General features: G+C 33.7%; 1 protein-coding gene across 1 annotated transcript; it reads right to left on the bottom strand.

Annotated features, from left to right (window-relative positions):
* Nucleotides 1-6,478: 6,478 nt before the first annotated feature.
* On the bottom strand, nt 6,479-9,522 carry LOC121266570. Its single transcript, XM_041170440.1, has 6 exons — nt 9,148-9,522; nt 8,702-8,789; nt 8,068-8,231; nt 7,607-7,667; nt 7,460-7,508; nt 6,479-6,795 (listed from the first exon to the last, which is right to left on the bottom strand). The coding sequence occupies exons 1-5, from the start codon at nt 9,280-9,282 to the stop codon at nt 7,492-7,494; spliced, it is 465 nt and encodes a 154-aa protein (XP_041026374.1). The 5' UTR covers nt 9,283-9,522; the 3' UTR covers nt 6,479-6,795; nt 7,460-7,491.
* Between the last annotated feature and the right edge of the window lie 11,840 nt (nt 9,523-21,362).

The raw sequence follows: 21,362 nt of genomic DNA, 5'->3' as shown, positions 1-21,362 counted from the left end.
AGTCTCTGTAAGGATCTCAACATCCTCCGACAAATACTGTTCTAGCTCCGACTTACAGTCCATCAAGCTTGCTGATTTCTACTCTTTATGGAAGTTTCTCAAGAAAGCCAAGGGATCAGTTGAAGAGCTACTCTCCATTGAGATACTACTCTCATTATGAGTGTCAGAAATACCAGACTTAGAACCGCATATGTACCTACCACCAAACGTAGCATATTGTTCATACAAAAGTTTTCATAACCTTCTTGAGGATTTCAACAAATTCCTCACCCATCTCTTTGCCCAATATTTGATTGAACCAATATACTTGAGTAACCAACTTGTATCGTGGATCAAGAATGACAGCAACAAACAACAATCTATTTATCTTTCCAAGATCCTTCCAATATTTATCATATTTTTTTTTCATTCAAAAGGCCATTGCACTCAAGCGTCGATTATTACTGTCACAAAAACTATTCAAATTAGTATGAATATTAATGAGCTCTTGAAAATAAAGATTTGCAGTGATATATAAAGTACCAGAAATACACAATGTGACATTATAAAATACTCCTAGAAATTTCAAAAATTTTATAGCCTCCCAATCATCAAGCACTGGAGCTTCTAATCCTCTTCTCCCATGCTCATCTTCAGACAAATAAACCCGTGAGTACAGATCCTCATCAAACAAAATTTGTAAGGCTTTTTTATACTTCTTAACCAAATTCAATATAATAAAAGTTGAGTTCCATCTAATAAGTACGTCAAGATATAAGAAACTTACATGGAACTTTTGACTTCTCAACATAAGACTTGAAAGTGGCAAGTCTTTGGGGAGAAGACTTCACATACCTAATCAAATTGTAGATCTTTGTAATTAACTCATCAACTTCTTTTAAATCTTCTTGGACAATAAGGTTTAAAATGTGCGCAGTACACCTCATGTGAATAAAGTCACGATCCGCAATATACTCCAATCTTCCAACTTCAACTGTTCTAAACTAATCAATAGCAGAGTTGTTAGAAGAAGTATTGTCCGCTGTTATTATAAGAATTTTGCCAATCCTCCCATCAAGCATACACTCGTCCAAAGCCCTCCCAATCATTGCCCCTTTGTGATCACTAATACGACTAAATGAAATTATCCACTTATTCAACTTCTAACTACTATCAATAAAATGAGCCGTGACACACATGTAATTGATGTTTTGGATCGACATCCAAGTGTTGGTGGTCAAGCACACTCTTTGCTTAGTAGTCAAAAATATTTTTTTCAAAATATCCTCCTCTATCATGAATAGCCTTATACAATCCATCATTACCGTAAAACGAAAAGAAATAAGAAATCTAGAATCAAGGGTTTTAGTGTAGTCCTGAAACCTTGGCTCTTAACAACTGAAAAAGACAACTCATCAACTATCACCATCCTAGCAAGGGCAGCGCTAATTTGTTTCTCGTCATACTTAGTCATCCTTAGTGTCTTTTCCCGTCCTTTAACTCTTGCCTCCGTGACCAAGAATTGCTTACTCTTATCCAATCTACTCTTACTATTTTTAAAGCAAAGAGAGATGTGTGCTTTCAAGACTGAAGTGCCCTGCCTCTTGGGAAATCATTTCCACAATCTCTCGCAATGGTTACAAGTGGCTATAGGTTCATCGGAATCACAATAAGTGACCCTTGTGAAGTGATCCCACACCTTACACCTATTTTTGAGATTTCAACTACCTAATGGAGGGCACGGGATATAACAGAAAGTATAATGAGTGCTAACCGAAGAGTCTAATGGTTCGCTAGACTCTTCAATAATGAGAGCCTCAACAGGCTTACTATATACTAGACTTATTATTCTATATTTAATGTAATTGTACTAGTGATTATACATTAGTTTACATATTATTATACATTAGTTATTATATATTAGTATTACATTGCATTATATATTGGACTATTGGTTATTATCCATTACTATTATATGTTATTGTACTTTAGTTATTATATATTAATATTACATGTTGTTATACTTTAGTTATTATACATTACTATTACATCTTATTATACCTTAGTTATATTATATGTTATTAAATTTTAATTATTATACATTAGTATTACATGTTATTATGCATTTTAGTGTTTAGACATTAGTATTATATGTTATTATATTTATAGATTAGTAATTTAGTGTTACATGGTAGTAATATTGTAAGGGTATGATGTTTACATATACTAAACTATTATTATTCAACTTAGTCTATATATATTATAATATAAATATATTATTTTATAATAATTAGCTCATGCTAGTATATTATTGAATTTGATTAACAATATAAGAAATAGTGATATAAAATCTTCATTTTATTATACATTAGTATTACATATCATTATAAATTTATATATTAGTCTTATCCATTAGTATTACATGTTATTATATTTATACATTAGTAAATTAGTGTTACATGGTAGTAATATTGTAATAGTATGATATTTACATATATTAAACTATTATTTTATAATAATTAGCTCATGCTAGTATAGTATTGAGTTTAATTAACTATATAAGATATAGTTATATAAAATTTATATGATTAATATATATAAAAATAAGTATATATTTATAAAATATATACATTATCGGTGTCGGAGTCGGAGGGCAAATTCGTAGTTAGAGCGGAGCCAGAGCAGAGTCGGAATCAAATTTTTGCTCAGCCCTAATGAGAAATATTTGGGAGATTTGAGAAGGATCAATGTTTTTCTATACATCGCTATTGTTCTTGACCCACGATATAAAATTGAGGAAATTGTGTATGGGTTGGAAAGCACTAGCAAGAAAGGATGAGTGGATCAACTTGTGCTAAGGGTTAAGGACACTCGTAATAGGTTGAATGATGAATTTGTCACATTCAGGGGGCTTAATTTAGAGGTTCCACAATCCACCACTATGCCTCCTCCCGAAGCTGATAGGCTAAAAAAGTATAAGTGGGATATGAGATTTGACAATACCCACGAGTTTCGAAAGAATTTAGACGGGCAATCAGACTTGGAAAGATACTTGTCAATAGAATTACACCCATATGTAAATGAATTTGATATCTTAGCTTGGTGGAAGTCGGAAGGTAAATATCGTCAAGTAGTCTTTGGAGAGATAGTCCACAGTATTTTGGTCATCCTTATTTCTACTGTAGCTTCAGAGTTCGAATTTAGCATCGGGGGCACATATTAGATTCATTTCAGAGTTCATTGTCTCCTAACAACATGGAGACTTTTATTTGCACTCAAAATTGGATCAAGGGAAACCGATTTAGGTTCTAGAAGTGGTAGAGTTTTTAGAGAGCTATAAGGAGGAGGATGTTGACCACCTTAGAAGCGGTAATCACTCGTAATTCATTAATTTGATTTTGCTTATAATAGATTGTGTTTAATTTATTCGACAAACTTGATTTCAAATTTAATTGTTGTAGAAACAACTTCAAGAAAAAAAGGCTCTATCTCAATCTACATCGGTAGTGATTTGACTTTGATACACAATTGGTTTGTTAACGACTTTTTTAATTAATTTTTTGTAGTTTGTACATGTGTTATTATTTTTTCTTAATTGATGTTCTATTTCTTTTGAGCCATCATATTATTCATATCCTCATTTTTTTTTTTTTTTTTTTTTTGCTTCTTTTTAGGTCTTATGATGTTAGAGTTGGCAAATGCTTGCTAGTTGATACGTGTTGTTACCTTTATTTCTTTTTTTTAAGATGTATTTCAATTGTTATTCATATTTGACAATTAGTAATATTTTTAGATTAATTTGTAATAGTTTTAGATTGATCTGTAATAATTTATACTACTAACAACTGTTAGTAGGTTAGAATTATTAGTTAGCAACTTTATTAGGTTTATTTATATTTAGAGTTAACATTTAATTTTATATTTTATACATTTAATTTCAATTGAAGCAAAAATATGTTTTGGGCCAAAATTGAAGTGAAAATAGGTTTTGGATCAAAATTGGCTTAAAAAACATATTTTGAGTTAAAAAATAACGTAGAAACAATTTCTAAACCCGATGTACCCATTTTACCCATTGAGGCCCATGGGTTGACGGATGCATAGGGGTCAATTCACCCTCCAACATCTGGGCGAGACACTTGCTCAAGCAAGATGGAGCTAGGGGCCGGGGCACAACCCCCCCCAAATGAGGGGTCGGGCAGGTGGTGAGATAATATCTTTGTTTTAGTGCAAGCTCCATTAGGACTTAAGTGGGTAATGGAAGGAACACTGTTTTTTTGGTCTAGTTGCAGTATAAAACCTGTCTTAAGGGAAAGGGTTTCTGCAATCTGAGATACAAGAGTGGTCAAATTGCAGAAACTCAAACATTAATGATCAAGATTATAAATGCCTTCTGGGATTGCTTGTGATCTTTAGCCTAGCTGGGTTTGAAAGGTTGATAGGGCAAGCGCATGTGGGAAATCTAGTCCAGACATGAGGCATTCAGGCTTGTTCTTTGTGTGACAGCGAGTGGCACAAGACGGGAGAGCAGCTGTCACTGACAGTTGCTACCTCAAGGTGAAGAGAATAGGCCAAAACTCAAGTTGTCTATGTGTTGTCATGCTTCCCGACATTGCCAAAGCTGAGGAATCAAGCCTGAGGTTACCATCGCCATCCCCAAGTGCTACAACCTCGCTAATCGTCCAGTGGGATACAAGTGTGGACATCAGAATACAATCCTGCTAGGTACAAGCAAGTTGGCGCACCAACCTGCGTACCAATTAATATTTTTTGCATATTTAGGTTATCTCATTGCAAGCAAGGAAGAAATGGAGGAATTTCTAGTTCATGGGCTTTCGCATATGCCATTCAAAACGATTCGTTTAATTAAATTAGTCCATGTCAGCGTCGGTGCATTTCAGTGCGTAAATTCGCCTAAAAGAATCATTTTCCTTATATATTTAGGCAATAAAAGAATGCTAACACCTTGTATATGCCTCAAAATCCAATAATATTGTATGTATATTCAGTTTGAGAGTTGGAGTTTCAAATGATTATCTCTTGATTATTGCTTTTAGAATAGGGGTGGGCAGCAAGGCCTTGCCCTTGCTACCCCGCCCCGCTTCCGCTTCACTCCCGGATGGCGGGGCGGGCAACCCCGCTCCGCTCAAGCTGGGGCAGATGGCAGGGAGGGCCCAACCCCGCTCCGCCCCCGCTTACATTTATATATATTATATACATATATATAAATATAAATATATATTTATATTTTACAAATAGTGTATATATAAATATATATTACAATTTGTTAGACTTGTTCACAAAATATACATTGGTAAATTTAAAAACTGCATAATTTAAAAATTAATACACTACAATTTACACAAGATATGCATTAACAAATTTAAAAATTACAGAATTTTTAAATTATAGTCATATTTAGAAAATTTAAATTTATAATTTAGGTCTAAAAATATATTTTTAATTACTTTTGCACTTGAAAATAATTTTTAAATCAAATAAAATGTGTTTTTTTTTTTTTTTTTTAAGTAAGAGGCAAGGCTGATTGAGAATCTACCCCGCACCCCGTCCCCGCATCCCGGGGGGAGGGGATGAAAACCCCACCCCCCCGCTCCATGGGAGGCGGGATGCTGGGAAGGGGTGCTACCCGCCCCTTACTGAAATTACCAACTGAAAAAGTAGCCAGAAATAAACTGTGGTGGACCTATGCCCCGTGTACAAAGATCAAGTGGCAGAAATTGAAATAACATTACAGTAAGGCCCATTGGAGACAAAGATTGATCATAACATCAAAATCACTTCCAACTTTGCCAAAGTGTGGTTGCAAACTAAAATCTCCTCAACCAACAGAACTTAACGACCACCGAAAAGCACAGTCCACCGTCAGATGGATGATAAGGACTGCTTTAATTAAAATGGGTGGGTCAGTGCTGAATAGGGAATAACCTCGAATCCAAAAAGCCCTGAGGCTCAGATAAGGAAGAAAAAAGGACAGTCCGGAGACAAAAACTATTTATTGAACAGATTGAGAGATAATTGTTCTCACGGGCCACACCATTGGAGGGTGATTTAACATTTAGCAGTGCGTGGTAACGAAATAACAAACTGAGGAGAAAGTAATTGCGTAGATTTTATCATTATCTCTGTAGGTGATATAGCATATTTTAAGTGGCTTATAAGTCAACCACTTTAATGAAAAACCATATGAACGGTGAAAACTCAAGGTGAAAAGTAGCATCTCTCTTAGGTTTAAAGAAGCCTAGTGTCGAAACATCACCATCCTACCAGTCCAAGAAGTAGGGCACTGGAGGAGTGAAAATGGCATATGTTCTGGAAAAGAAAACATAGAGATTTATGAAAACATCCCATCTAAATTTTCAAGATGCTTTGGGAATTAAAGTGTCAACAGATGAAGATGAACCGTATCATCTGAACTTGTGAAAATCTCGACCACAGAGACAATCCTTCTACTTAAAACTACCAAAATAAAGCCAGAAAGAACCAAGAAAGAAGTTCAGCCATATATTAAGGATAACTGACACTACATCTTCAAAGTTTCAACCATATTAAAGTACCTGATATAAAATGAAGTCTTCCTAAAGCAAATATCCTTTCTATTAGAAAGACCAATTCCAGATTTTTTTTTCTTTTGTCCAATAAATAAAATATAAGTTGCATCCACCTGTAGGTTCATAAAACGATTCTGTTGTTTAGCTGGAAGAAGCAATAACCAGCGGTGGCAACGATCCGAATAATATCGTCTACCTTCCACATAAGAAAAGGTAGGTTTAAGCTGCTACCCCATGTACCTAATACCTACAAAGTATATGGTCACAGAAACAATTCGAACAAATCAGTTTCGGATTAGTGGAAAATGTAGGACGCACAAAATTTATTGGCAACCTAGTTTTGGAACAGGAAAATTAGAAATTTCTCGAGAAAAAATATTAGGCCATAGATACATGTAGTATGCTTGGTTGGGAGCCCGTTGGCGGATCAGGGAACAAATTCAATATCCCAAGTGAATGAGAAATCAAAAGACGCGAGAACAAAATATATAAAACAATCCAAAGAGCATGCATAATGTGTTTTTAACTTTTTACAACTTCATTTGGGATATGTCGGACCAGCCGATCATTATAGGTTTGTAACTTCGAACAAACCAGAAGTCCAAAGGACATTTCTAGTTTTAGCAACTAATTTCTGCCAAATTCTTCTTAATACTAAAAAACACAACCAGCAAAACAACCAGCGTTTCTTTTGTTTTTTTTTTCTTGGCCAACAACCAGCAATTCAAAGTGTTGGAATAAACCCTTGAGAACATCCATGAGGGCAATTTTTTATAAGACAAACAATCTCTACATTCTGAGTCTATACAGTCCAAAGGTGAAAGCTATAAAAATGCCTGTAAAGATAGAGCAGACTCAAATTTCAGACATGTTTTAAATATTAAATACAAAGGTGCACCAAATAAAGATACCTTAGTAAATATATGCATAGGCAAGTGGGCTCTTAATAATAGAGAGACCCTGCAGATAGAATATTTAAAGGCAAAAAGGGAATGTTAGTCCAGTTTAAACCATTAATGCCTAGCAAATGCTGCTTTATGGAATACATAATGTCATACCTTGCCACCAGTTTCCTCTTGAAGCAGTCTCTGAATCATCTTCTCCCCCATCTTTCTTATGCTAAAAGTTCACAAATATTAACATATTTCAGAAAAATAAATGATCAGGCTGAAAAAATATCAATGAAGCATTAAGCTTCGTCTGTGGCCTAACAACTGGAAGCTTCGTCTTCCAGCTGCGTGAAGAAGAAAACAGATGAAGTCGACAATTTCCAAACTCCAAAGTGGGGCATAGCCTATCAACTCAATGGACCAAACACTTCCACGAAAAAATGAAACTAAGATTGTTATAAAGATCCTTCATATTCATGGGCAACCTTCGTGCAAGTCCAATATACAATATTCACAAAATTACTCATGCTTTTATAATTGCTTTAAGTCTGTGGATAGCTCTTCAAGAAACGTGCTCAAAATGTAAAATGTACACTTTTCTTTTCCAAGCACATAAGATGTACACTCACCAAAGAGCTCTGGGTACTCTGGGGATGAGAATATATGTCTTGGCCACCATAATAGATTGAAGAGCTGAGATGACATGGCTGTACTCTTTGCTCCTGATAAATGGAACTCATGTCTCTATTTGGCATGCACTGACTTTCGCTGTCACTGCTTTTCGAGGTATCATCTGCAGTGACAGAAAAATATAAATCAGGGAGAATCTGGAAACAATTTTAATTTTTCCTGTCTTAACCAATTAATATAATCACAGCTACTGCCAAACAAATGAGAAATCAGCAGCTTGAAGAAAACATTTTTTGTCATATAAATAATGTTTCTTTGTGTGTGTGTGTGTGTGTGTGTTTTTTTTTTTGCCTGATTTTCTTTGTGTATAAAGCAGAGAATAGTAAGTTTTATGTTTACATATATTTGTGAAAAGAATAATATAAACAGATATCTTTTAAATGAAAGGAACTGGAATCGAAGGTCGTGTCAAGCATCTGCATATTTATCTCAAGTAAACACAGATTTTCATTTATATTCTTTTCAAAAAAAAAAAAAAAAAAAAAAAAAGAAGCCTATTATTTTTAAGTATCAATCTGATAGTAAACAAAAACAAAATCCAGGAAACTTATATAGGCACAATTTTATATTGACCTGCTCCAGGCTTTGCCTGCCATGACTCATTCTTTGAATCGTGCTTTCTCTCAGTCACCTCAGAGTGCAGAGATTCCCTGCCTAGGACCTGATCAAGGCCAAGAAGATGAATGTTAAAAAAATTTTTTTTTTTTTTTTTCTTTTCATCCAGGATTCATTAAGCAAAAATTCATCTCTACAACTTGGAAAAAGTTATAAGAAAAAAAGTGAAATAACACAGAAAATACAGAATTTAGTTATTCAGCCAAAGTTCATGCGGCAACCCTGTTTTCCCTCGAATATTCGCATCGACACAACTAAAATGCAGAATACTAATATGCGTAACAAGAATAGAGAAGTCCAAAATGAATTGAACAACCGAATGAAATACACCAAAAATTTTGTACGACATTCTCGGAAAAATAAAACAGCACAAAGAAACGACAGAGAACAGAGTCGGGCAATACCTTGGACGAAGGCTCAAATATGGATCCAAAAATCCCCGTGGATGACAACGACGACTCTTTGGACCCGAAAAGCTCAGAGGTCAAGGAGGAAGAAGAAGAATAAGACGATGAAGACACTTGCTTCCTCCCTTCCATTCTCTCCCTCTCTAAAACCTCTGTGAAAATTCTCAACAAGTAGTCGGTGTTTAAATGCAATATATATGTAGTGTATGTTAAAGAAATATAGATTCAACAAACCATCAACCGAGAGAAAAAACTGGAAAATAAGAGAAACGGCCAAAACTATTTCCCGGTAGCCAAACAGGGAAAAGAAAAGGTAAAGAAATGAGTCGGAGCGAACGGAACAAAAAGAATGTGAAAGATGGATGGCAGTAAAATACGAAACCGTCGCTCACACCTATTTATAAGCCCCAAAAAAGTCGGCTCTCCTAGTCAATTATTATTATTTTTGATAAAAAAAATATATATAAGTGAGAGTAATACACGTATTTATAATTTTATTTATACTTTTAATTATAGGAATAATTTTATCAATTTTTTTTAATTTAAATTTTTAAATTTTTATTATATTAATAACTAACATGAAGAATTAAATTCTTCTTAAACATACGTTACATTTCTATATAAGCAAAACCGTCTTTTCTTTTCTTTCCCTCCCCTTTTCATTCTTATATCTCAGCCTTTGGTTTTCTTTTGTTATTATTCAAATTAGTGTGACGGAGTGATAGTTTTGCGCCACGTGGATAATCGGTCCTCCATCTGAAACCTGTCCCACTCTATTGAATTATTAGTAATTTAGTGGCTGAGTATCCTAGTGGATAAAAACGACGCTTGAGCCTTTGCCCTTGCGATTAGGAGAGTGCTTTCCTTTGAAATCTCATTTCTGACTTCTTTTTTTTTTTCTTCTTCTTCTAAATATCCCTAATCAAATTTGCTTTAGTTTAGGCAAATACATGCAATATAGAGGTTTGCATTTAGATCTCCTACACTTATAAACAATTCTTAATGCAATCTTAGATTAAGCATTTATACGGATAGTAATAAATATTATTTTATATTTATCCCTTATATGGAGTAAGACTTTTTCAAGTTCTTATCCGAACAAGAGTGTCAAGTATAGGAGACAGACATAAAATAAGTCATACAATATTTATTTCTCACTTACTTTTGCCTGAAATATTAAATATTGTATGACCCTATAACAATAAATAAGGTTGCTACCCACCCTATATGACCCTATATGTGTGGGTAGTTGACCCTTCCGACCCCCACACCCACTTGGGTAGGGGCTAGACTTTCGGCCCCATCACTCGACCCCACTATATGCAGGCGGGTGGCCCCACCAACTAGACAGAGGGCGAATTGGCCCATGCTTGTCTCGTTACTCGTGGACAAGAGATCAAGAGAGTGTGAGACAGAGAGGAGACCAATAGGAGAGAGAGAGTTAGCGGTGGCAAAAGATCGAAAGGCAAGAGAGAGTTAGTAGCGACGATGAGGAGAGGGTAAAAGGTGAGAGAGTGAGATAGATAGAAGATACAAAGACAAGACAAAGAGGCAATAAGATTGGAATTGGCAAAGGGAGGGGTGGAGAATGTTTTACCTTATACAAAATGAAATCATTTAATTTAATTTAATTATATATATATATATGAAATCTGGCTGGGCAAGTGAAATGTAAGCAGGGGCAATGCTCCATCCAACACTTGCCCCCGCTTTTCCTAGGAGGGTTGGCACCCACCCATTCATTAGCCTGATGCAAGCAGATCGTCTGGCCGCCCCAGGCAGGGCCTAAACAGGCCGAGTGCGAGTACCCGACTCCCACTCCTTAGTAATAATTGCTATAAACGAATTTTATGTGTTTATCTTTCTCACTTGATATATCAGTCAAAGTGAAATGGGTTGCTTTTAATCATTTGCTATAGTTTCCAATGGTAGGAAAAGACAAGTTGAAGTAATCTATAGAGATTTTCACTCCCTTAAATAAGATAGATTGAACAAAAGCCCGCATTTGACAAAAGATAAGACTAAACTCACTTTTGTGAAGAGAAGCGTGGGATGAGATTGAACTCTCAAATAGGAGATGAATGGAGGTAGATCATCTAAAGGAATATGTATTATGTGCGCCTATGGTGATACATACAGGGTATGTAGAATGTAATGGTGGACGGAAGGCAACAGATTTGCCTTCTAATAAGAGAACGTGGAGAAATATGGAGGAGAGAGAGGGAAAAACTTCTTCTAAAGGGAAATATTATTTTTCCTCTTAAAATTTATTATCCTAATTATATCAATTTATTTGACACATATACATCAATGACTTTTTTGACTAATAAAATTACCTAAAATGTATAATGTGATCAATCGAGATGGCAATGATAAAATCTAAACTAAAGGGGAACATTATTTTAGAAAGGAAAATTATTTACACTTAATATTTTTTACAATACTTTACATAATTATATTTTAAATGAGAAATATTTTTCTAAAATATATTATTAAAATAACATCATTTTATAAAATATCATCATCTTATAATATTATTATAAAATATATTATGAAAATATATTATTTATATATCATTACACATTCAGAAAATGATGTTATTTTATTTCCCGGAGAGTTTGGGAGGAGCTGTAGAGGACTGTCCATTTTCTCATATTTCTTTCACTTTTCCGTACTCAGCTTCTTTCGGCTCTGTTTGGGACGGAGTAGCCTGTGTCTGAAAAACAAAAACAGTAAGGGCCTGACCTTACGAAAAAAAGGCTTGCCATTATAATGATATTCCTACGACGATGATGTAACTTTTAGGTTACATTTATTCATAAATAAGATGAAATGAGATGAATTATAATTAAAATTAAAATTTGAATAAAATATTATTAAAATATATTTTTTTAATATTATTTTTATTTTAAAATTTGAAAAAATTAAATTATTTATTTTATTTTGTGTAAGAATTTAAAAAAATTATAATGATGAGATGAGAGATTTTCAAAATTTTCAAAAAATGTTAGATTTTAGTCTTGTGATTAGTGTTTTTTTACCCTTTGCGATTGTAAAACTTGTACATCATTGAGAGCATCCATATTAATTTGGTCAGATGGGTAAGTTAGATAAAATTTACATAATTGATGTAAAAAAATTTCACATTAGATTGATCAAATCTAAAATAAAATGGACTTTTGCTACAGTGATTGACCAAAGATGGAGAATCGCAATTGATTCACCAAATATTAAAATACTAATTTCTCACTCCAAACAAACCTTAAAATATTTTATTTTCTCACTTCAAGTAAAAATATTATTTAGTTTGTAATTAAGAAATTTAGATAAAATTTTAGATGAGTTTAATCAAATATTTTTTATTATTAGCATTAAATGACTTTTGAAAATATGATTTTTTAATATTAATTTAATTAGAATATAATTATTATTAATATTAAATTGATAGAATTATAACATGTGAAACAAATAAATTAAATAAAAAATTATTAATTTAATAATATTTTATTATTATATAAAAAGTGAATGGCTAATCTAATATAAAAATTAAATTTAAATAGAATAAATACATATGAAAAAATATGATATTAATTAAATTTTGAATATGCATTTTACCAAATCAATCAGAATACAACTAGGAATTCCTGGACTTAGAAGATGGTCATCCTTTCTCGTGTAAAGTGCTAAACTTTCAATGAGAATAGTCTATTTACTGAGTTTGGATTTGGTTTTGCATGTAATTGGAGATCATGGATCAAAGACAGCATTTCCATGTGGCTTATCATCTTTGACAAGTATTTCACTCTTTCTCGACGTTACTCGATCTTGTCATCCTGCCATTAATGCTTTATTTTCGATCTTGTTATACGTAACATTTCATCTCATTTTATCTAATTATTATAATTTATTTAATTTTTAAAATAAAATAAAATAAATAATTCAATTTTTTTAAATTTTAAAATAAAAATAATATTAAAAAATATATTATAATAATATTTTATTTAATTTTTTAATTTTAATCTCATCTCATTTAATCTGATCTTATCTAACCGGATTGTATTAACTCAAGGGAAACAGCAGGTAGCTAGCTAGGTAGGTTAAAGAAAACAATAAATCTATTTCCAGCCCTCTTTATTGACACCCTAAACACTATGCTACCTATCTACAGGAAAATTCATGTGTAATGCTATACATAATATTTTTATTTTATTATAAAAGATACGAAACATTTATTATTATTAAATAATAAAAAATTATCTAATAAAAAATTATTTTATGATAATAAATACGAGACGTCTTGTATGATATGATGATAGCGTTTTGTATATAATTTTTTTAAAAGTATTAGTGATTCTTTTAATCTTTTTACCAATATAATAGCATAAACCTAATAAAATATATGCAGACAGCAAGCCAAAAACAACAAGAGGTTTCACGTGGCAGGTGTGTCGTTGTAAAATATCTAGACACGTAATACTCATGTTTTAAGTAAATGTCAGCATATTTAGTAATATTGAATTAATTATAGAAAGTGATTTCATTAAAATAAAATTGCACTTTTGGCTAGTCCACGTGACATTACTAAAGGAACATTATGGAAACGGCCAAATTAATCTAATAAAGTAAATTAGGTAGTCCAAACCTACTATATATCTTTAAAACAATCAAATCGATAATTGATACTACTACCGATACCATGATGGCATCATATACCTAACATGAACATTCATTGAATTTGAATCTCATGTGCATGCATGCATGTAATTAGAAGTAGTTTGAATTTAGAAATGAGTTAAGATGATTTGTAAATAATAAAATAAAAATTAAATTGTTTATTATATTTTATATAAAAATTTAAAAAAATTATTTTAAAATTTAAAAAAATTGAATTATTTATTATATTTTATATTTAAAATTTAAAAAAATTATAATAATAAAATTAAATAAAATAAATTGAGATAAATTTTGAATTGAAACGAAAACTAAAAGATCCAGATGAATATTTGAGAGATCCTGAGAAACCAGATGATCATGAATTGTTGATCTACTTTAGATGTGTTCTCAAGTTATCTTAACTGTTGACGAAGAAAAAGGGTAAAACATCAACTGTTTGACGGTTTCAACTTCCGAGATCATAAAAAGTTACGAGTTTCATCCCAGCACGTCAAGTCACCTGTGGAAGACGATCAATCCGACTGGATAACCACTACTGCTCTCTTTTTGTTTTTGTTTTTTAAACAGCAATAGATATTATTCACGTTGTTTACTATGCCACGTGGTTTGTCACGTCAGATGTTCAACTTTGAAAGCATGATGTTGAAGGCCAGAGTTTATCGATATTTGATGTGAAATGTGGTAGGTTATATCAGTTTATGAAAACAGAAAATAATATCAATGAACTTAGCATTTTTGTTTGTTTTTATTTATTTTATTTGAATATAAATACGTAACTACGATTATAGACTTATAGTCTTAATTTCAACAGTTTTTTTATATATAATCGTTAGATACAATCGGTATGCAGTTATTCATGTCACGTCAGATTTAAAATAAATTATTCCTCTCTCATCAGTTCTTTTTTTCTCTCATCAATTCCAATAGCTCGTCTCTTCCTCTCCTCAGTTCTCTCTCATCTCTCTCATCAACTTGATCTCTCTCATCAAGTATCTCCACGTCAACTACGTTTGCATGCTATTTACACTAGGTGCTTGCAACAAATATTTTTTTAATTTAAATTAGAATAAAAGATATTTAATAACAATAATTAAGATCTCGTTTGTGTTTAAAATCTACCTCAATCCATCTTAAATCATCTCATCTCATTATTACAATTTTTTTAAATTTTTACACGAAATATAATAAATAATTCAATTATTACTATACTATTCATAAACCATCTCTGAATCCAAACTACTGCTAAGATTAGATACCTAGTTATGTCTCTCCTCCCAATATATATGTTTATGTGGTATTACTTGTTAATTTGTTTTATTTTATTTAAAGAAAAATTGATCTGAGAGTTATGAGTAATCCTACATCAACAAAATTTAATAATAATAACACGTGAGTTTTAGTAAATAGCATTTCAATAATGTAGTTATGGTTATCATCTTTTTAATCATATTTAGTATCTTGAAAAATACTTGAGATCTCGCTGAGTATCCCGCTGGAGCTTCCTGCTCCAAATTTTTTCTTTGTTTTTAGTTTTTTATTTTTATTTAGTGATTAATAATATGTTGTTTAATAATATTATAAAGTTTTTTCCTCTTTTAAAAATATTTAAAATGTGAAAAAAATGTGAAAAAAGCTTAAAAAAACTTATGATTTTTCACATCATTTTTTAATACTTAAATATTTTAAAAACAAATTACAATATTATTAAATAATATTTTTTTAATCATTAAAAAAATCTTAAGATAAAAAAAAAAGTGGAGCGGGAAGCTCCAACAGGATCCGCTGGATATAGCATTGTAATTTGTCCTAGCATCCTCACTGTCCTTGATATAACTTCGAAAAATTATTTATTAATTATTTGGTGTCACATCAAAAATAATAAAAAGATTAAAAGACAATAACATCTTTCTTTTCATTATAATCACAACGGCAGAATCGAGAAGTATTGAATGCATGCAGATGAAAAGGGTTGAAATTTCATTTCAAAAAGGGAAAATTTCACGGTTGTCACGCCCTAAATTTCAAAGTTCACCCACTTTAAAAAATCTATTTAAAAATAATAATTTTTTAAATTAAAAATTATTGAGTTCTAAACTTGTTTATACTTAATTTAAAGTTAAAATCAAATCATTTTTCTTTCTCTCTTTTTTCTCTTTAAAATTTTCAAATCGAAACTTTCCTCGTTTTCACTTGGCAGAGGGGCTCCGACCACCTCCTTCCCTAGCCAGCCCGGAGGCAATTTTATCTTTATGTTTTTCTTCCCAAATTTTTCCATGTTTTACCTCCTTAGCGTTGATCCTCACCGAACAAATGCTTTCCAACAACCTTTGACCAACATGTGACGTCGGTTCAGCCTCCTTAGTTGCCATCAACATGTTCGCAATAGAAAACTGCGATTCTGCTTGACGCGTTTGGCGCACGCGTGACCCCTGCCGTGCAGGTTTTTCAACTGCAGCCCCTCTCAACAATGGGTTTTAATAATTAGAAAAAACCCTCAAATATGAAGAGTTTTGGACTAGAGACCCATCCAAAATTGAAGTTATCAAAATAGCATGGCTTCAACAAAACATAGGCATCCTTGCCTTTATTCTTTACAAGAAACTAAGAGCCATCAAGCATGCCCTGAAACAAGAACAAACAATCTTTTGGCACACATCCAATCTGGTATCCTTCTTCTCAATGAGGCCCTCCTAAGAGTCCAATCCTCTTCTTTAGGAATTCTTGATAGCAACTTAGAAGAACACCTCTAAGAAAATCTCAATGAACTCCTTAAAAGAGAGGAGCAACTTTGTAGGCAAAAATCTCGTCTCACTTGGCTCACTACTACTGACATCAACGCTAAATTCTTCCACCTATCAACTACCATCAAGAGGAGGAGTAATGCTATTGACTGTTTAAAAATTTCTCAAGGTATGTGGTCCTCTGGTCCCACTACCATCCATAATTTCTTTATTGAACATTTCAAGAGCATTTCTACAACTTTAAACCCAATCCTTCCTGACAACTTTCTCTTTCCTTCAAAAATCTCGCCCACAGAAAACTTCTTTTTAACCTCAATTCCTGGAGCATCTGAGATCACAATAGCTATCCAAAACATCCCATCTTCCTAAGCCCCAGGATCATATGGTTTCATTGGTCTCTTTTACAAATTCTATTTGGAGATAATGCAATATGACATGATAGAAGCAATCAACTTCTTTCAAAAGGGTCATCTCCTTAAGGAAATGAATCAAACTCACATAGCTTTGATCCCTAAAACTCAATCCCCTTTTTCGGTACACCAATTCAGACCTATAAGTATTGCAAATGTCTATTATAAAATCATTTAAAAAATTTTGGCTAACAGTTTAAATGTTATTCGTGAATTATATCCCCCTTCCAAGCTGCCTTTGTATTTGATCGCATTATTAAAAAAAAAAAAACCATCATAGCCCAGGAAGTTTTTTCTCACATGAAAAGAAAAAAAGGCAATAAAAGGCTCATGGCTATCAAAATTGCCATTGAAAAGGCATTTGATTCAATGGAATGACCATTCCTCCTTTCTGTTCTACAAAGTCTTTAGTTTTAGTCGAACTTGGGTCTAATGGATAATTGAGTGCATTTCCACTGTTTCATACTCCATTATGATCAATAGATCACCTTATGGATTTTTTATATCATCAAGAGGTTTAAGACAAGGAGATCCTTTATCCCCTTTCCTTTTCAATCTAGGCAGTGAAGTCTTATCTAGACTTGTCATCAGCCAATACTAAGCTTTTTGAAGCGATTAGGATTTGCAGAGATGGCCCCACAATTTTTCATTAGCTGTTTGCTATGGCTTGATTATTTTTAGCGAACTTACCCCTCAATCACCATAGTCCATTCTTGACTGCCCCAATACCTACTCCAAATGGTCTGATAAAAAAATCCACAGCAATAAGTTCACCATCCAATTCAATGGCAATACCTGTCCTAACACAATCTCCTCCATTATATCCATCCTCCACTTCAAAGAAACCAATTCACCACTCAAACACCTTGGACTCCCCCTCACGATTGGAAGATAAAAAAAAAAACACCATCTTCACTCAAATCATTGAGAAAATCCAAACTAGACTGAATGGTTGGAGTTCAAAACTTCTCTCCCAAGCATAGTCCATTCTTGACTGCCTTAATACCTACTCCAAATGGTCTAGTTAAAAAATCCACAGCAATAAGCTCACCATCCAATTCAGTGGCAATACCTATCCCAACACAATCTCTTCCATTACATCCATCCTCCCCTTCAAAGAAACCAATTCACCACTCAAACACCTTGGACTCCCCCTTACAATTGGAAGATAAAAAAATTCCATATTCACTGAAATCATTGAAAAAACTTAGACTACACTGAGTGGAGTTCAAAGCTTCTCTCCCAAGCAGGTTGTACCACATTGATCAAATCAGTAGCAAGCTCAATCCCTTCCTACACCATGTCATCTCTTAGTCTTTCTAAATATGTCTAGAGGAAAATAGACTCCCAAATCAAGAATTCTTGGTGGGGTTTTAATCCCAACAAAAAATCTAACTTCACTCCAAAGCTTGGCACTCCACATGCCAACCAAAACATAATTGCGGTCTAGGACTCAGGTAGACTTCCCACTGCAACCACGCCCTCATCTCCAAGATTGGACGGAATTTCATTGCAAAAAAACCAAGCTTGTGTCACCAATTATTTTCCTCAAAGTATTTGAAACCATCATCCTTCTTGGAAGTGACACCAAAAGTATGACTCTTGGTTTTGGAAATGTGTGCTAAACACCAAACCTCTTATTGAAGCCAACTTTTGTCACCAGATTGTAAATGACTCCACAACAAAAGTTTGGCAGGACCCTTGTATACACTCATTGCAATTTTTTCGATCAACCCCAAGAGACAAATCCATTCCTAAACAAATCCATTCCTCTTGACCCTGACCTAACTGTCTCAACTTTAATGCTACAGCAACCCCTTAGATGGAATGAAATCCTCCTTGCTGCATTATTCAATCCTGAAAATGTTCGAGAACTTCTTAAAATCCATTTACCTCAAGCTGTCCATCCTCATATGTTAGAAAAATCTATCTGGACCAACCATCACTCGGGTATTTTTCTGTAAAGTTTGCTTATGACTACATCAATGCACATCAAAATGTTCATTCTATTCATGTCCCTCATTTCTCAAAATCAGTTGGAAAACATTCTGGAAAATCAAAATTCAAGATAGACTGAAACTGTTCCTCTAGAAGGTTATTTCTAACATACTTCCAACAAAATCTAGGCTTAAACTTCCCCTATCTCTCTCTTTGTCCCTTATGCCATACTGAGGAGGAAACCATTGATCATCTTTTCCTACAGTACACACACTCATAAATCCTCTGAAGACTTTCACCTTGGCCCCTAAACATTTCCTCTTTTGCAACTTTACCCCTTCAAGAATGGCTAAAAACGATCTTAGATCCTTCTAAACTTTTGAACTCCAACAGAGAGTTGTCTCACAATTTTCAATTATTTGCAATCATTTCCATGGATTCTCTTTGATTTTTTAGAAATCAGGTTACACACAAACATCCTTGTCAACCACCTATTCCCTTATCAAATTCAGTGATGAAAATATTTAGACAGCATCAGCTTATGTGGGACATTTGGGTACGTTTGGGTAGTGAGAATACCTGAGAAGTGTTGAGAATGTTTGTAAATAGTTATGAGTAGAGATTGGAGTGAGTTTGTGGGTCCCATTGGGAGTATTTTGAGTTGTTTGAATGTATGAAGTATGTTGAGTCGTTGACTTTTGGATAGATAATTGAAAAATGTGTGGGTCCCATCAATAATTGATTTTTTTTAATGATGATTTTATTTATATATAATAGTGATAAATATTTTAGTGATTTTATTTATTTATTTATATATAATAGTGATAAATATTTTAGTAATTTTATTTATTTTTTATATATAATAGTAATAAATATTATAGTGATTTTATTTTTTATTTATATATAATAGTGATAAATATTATAGTGATTTTTTTCTCTTTCCTCTCTCTCTCTCTCTCTCTCCGATTCTCCCCCACTCCCGATTCTCCTTTAGCTCAGCCTGGCGCCACCGTGCGCCGCCCAGCCTCACAGCCACCACCAGCGACTCCCCCTCACGCCGGTGACCAAACCAGCCACCCTCGATCTCCCCCACGCGCAGCTCTCTCTCTCCCTTGTGGTAACCCAACCGAAATGGGTTAAATCCATTTCTCTCCACTTGCGCCGCCGTACGCGGCCACCCAGCCTCACAGCCACCACCGATGACTCATCCTCACGCTGGCGACCAATCTAGCCACCACTGATCTCCCCCACGCGCAACTCTCTCTCCCCTCTGCGGTAACCAAATCGAAATGGGTGAAACCCATTTCTCTCCACTTGCGTCGCCGTATGCGGCCACCCAGACCACCGCACCTCCACCACCTCTCGCAGACCCAGCCACCACAAACCTTCCTCTCGCTCTCCGTCGCACACTGGCATTCGCACGCGAGCAGTGAACTCTCGGCTCAGAAACACAGTGGAGAGACTTTGGAGAGACCTTGGTACTAAGATGGTTTATTGTGCTTGGCATGTGGAGTATTTTCATCCATACGAAAATACTTGGAAAGTGTTGAGATATCTTCGCTACCCAAACGTAGCCAAACAAAGATATCTCAACTCCATACATGAACGGATCCCTTCCCCAGTAGTACATTAGTCATTGTCTTATGATGTAGTTGTTAGAAACAATGGATCAACTATAGCTGCAATCTGTAGATCAAACTCTGGATAAATTATTTTTGTAGTAACTCAGCATATAGACTCTATCAATCCAAATTTCGGAGAAGCCATGGCAACTAAATTGGCAATTGAGGAATTTGCACACCGACACTTTTATGAAATTCTCATTAAAGGTGATAGCCAAGTGGTCACCATTGCTATCAATTGCCTTTCAACATCTCTAGACTGGTCTATTTTCAATATCCTCACAGATATCACAACTTTATTGAAGTCTTTCCAAATCTAGACTGCTTAGAAAATTCATCAGCATTAGACTCGATGGGTGCATCATTTCGTGTAACGGGCTGCAACAAACAACTTATTTGGCTGCATACCCCTTATTAAATTACCTCAATGTGTATTAGATTTCTATAGTGGAAAAGACCCTTATTAAATTACAAACTTTTGTCTATAATAACACTTTTTATATTCCCTCTCCTTATAAACTTGATGCTTGCTTAGGAAAAATAAAAAATAAATAACACTTTTGTCTTTCGAGGAACCAGAGCCTCCAAGATTGTGAATTGCATTGAGTATTTTCTTCAATATTTTCTACATTCCTTTTATACACTTCAGAATTACATTTTATTTCATTACAATGAAAGGGTACTTAAGTAATTTTCCCAATTGATGAGCATGCTTCCCACATGCTCCTTTGTATGCCTCTGCCTTCTAATACAATCGTTATCTATAATCTCCCCCACTGCCACTACGCTTCACCCCTCATTGCCTTACACTATGCAAGACTCAATAA

This window comes from Juglans microcarpa x Juglans regia, chromosome 5D (assembly GCF_004785595.1).
Source record: "Juglans microcarpa x Juglans regia isolate MS1-56 chromosome 5D, Jm3101_v1.0, whole genome shotgun sequence".
Lineage (NCBI taxonomy): Eukaryota > Viridiplantae > Streptophyta > Magnoliopsida > Fagales > Juglandaceae > Juglans > Juglans microcarpa x Juglans regia.
The sequence above is the reverse complement of the archived record's forward strand: the minus strand, read 5'-3'. Positions and strand labels throughout refer to the sequence as shown.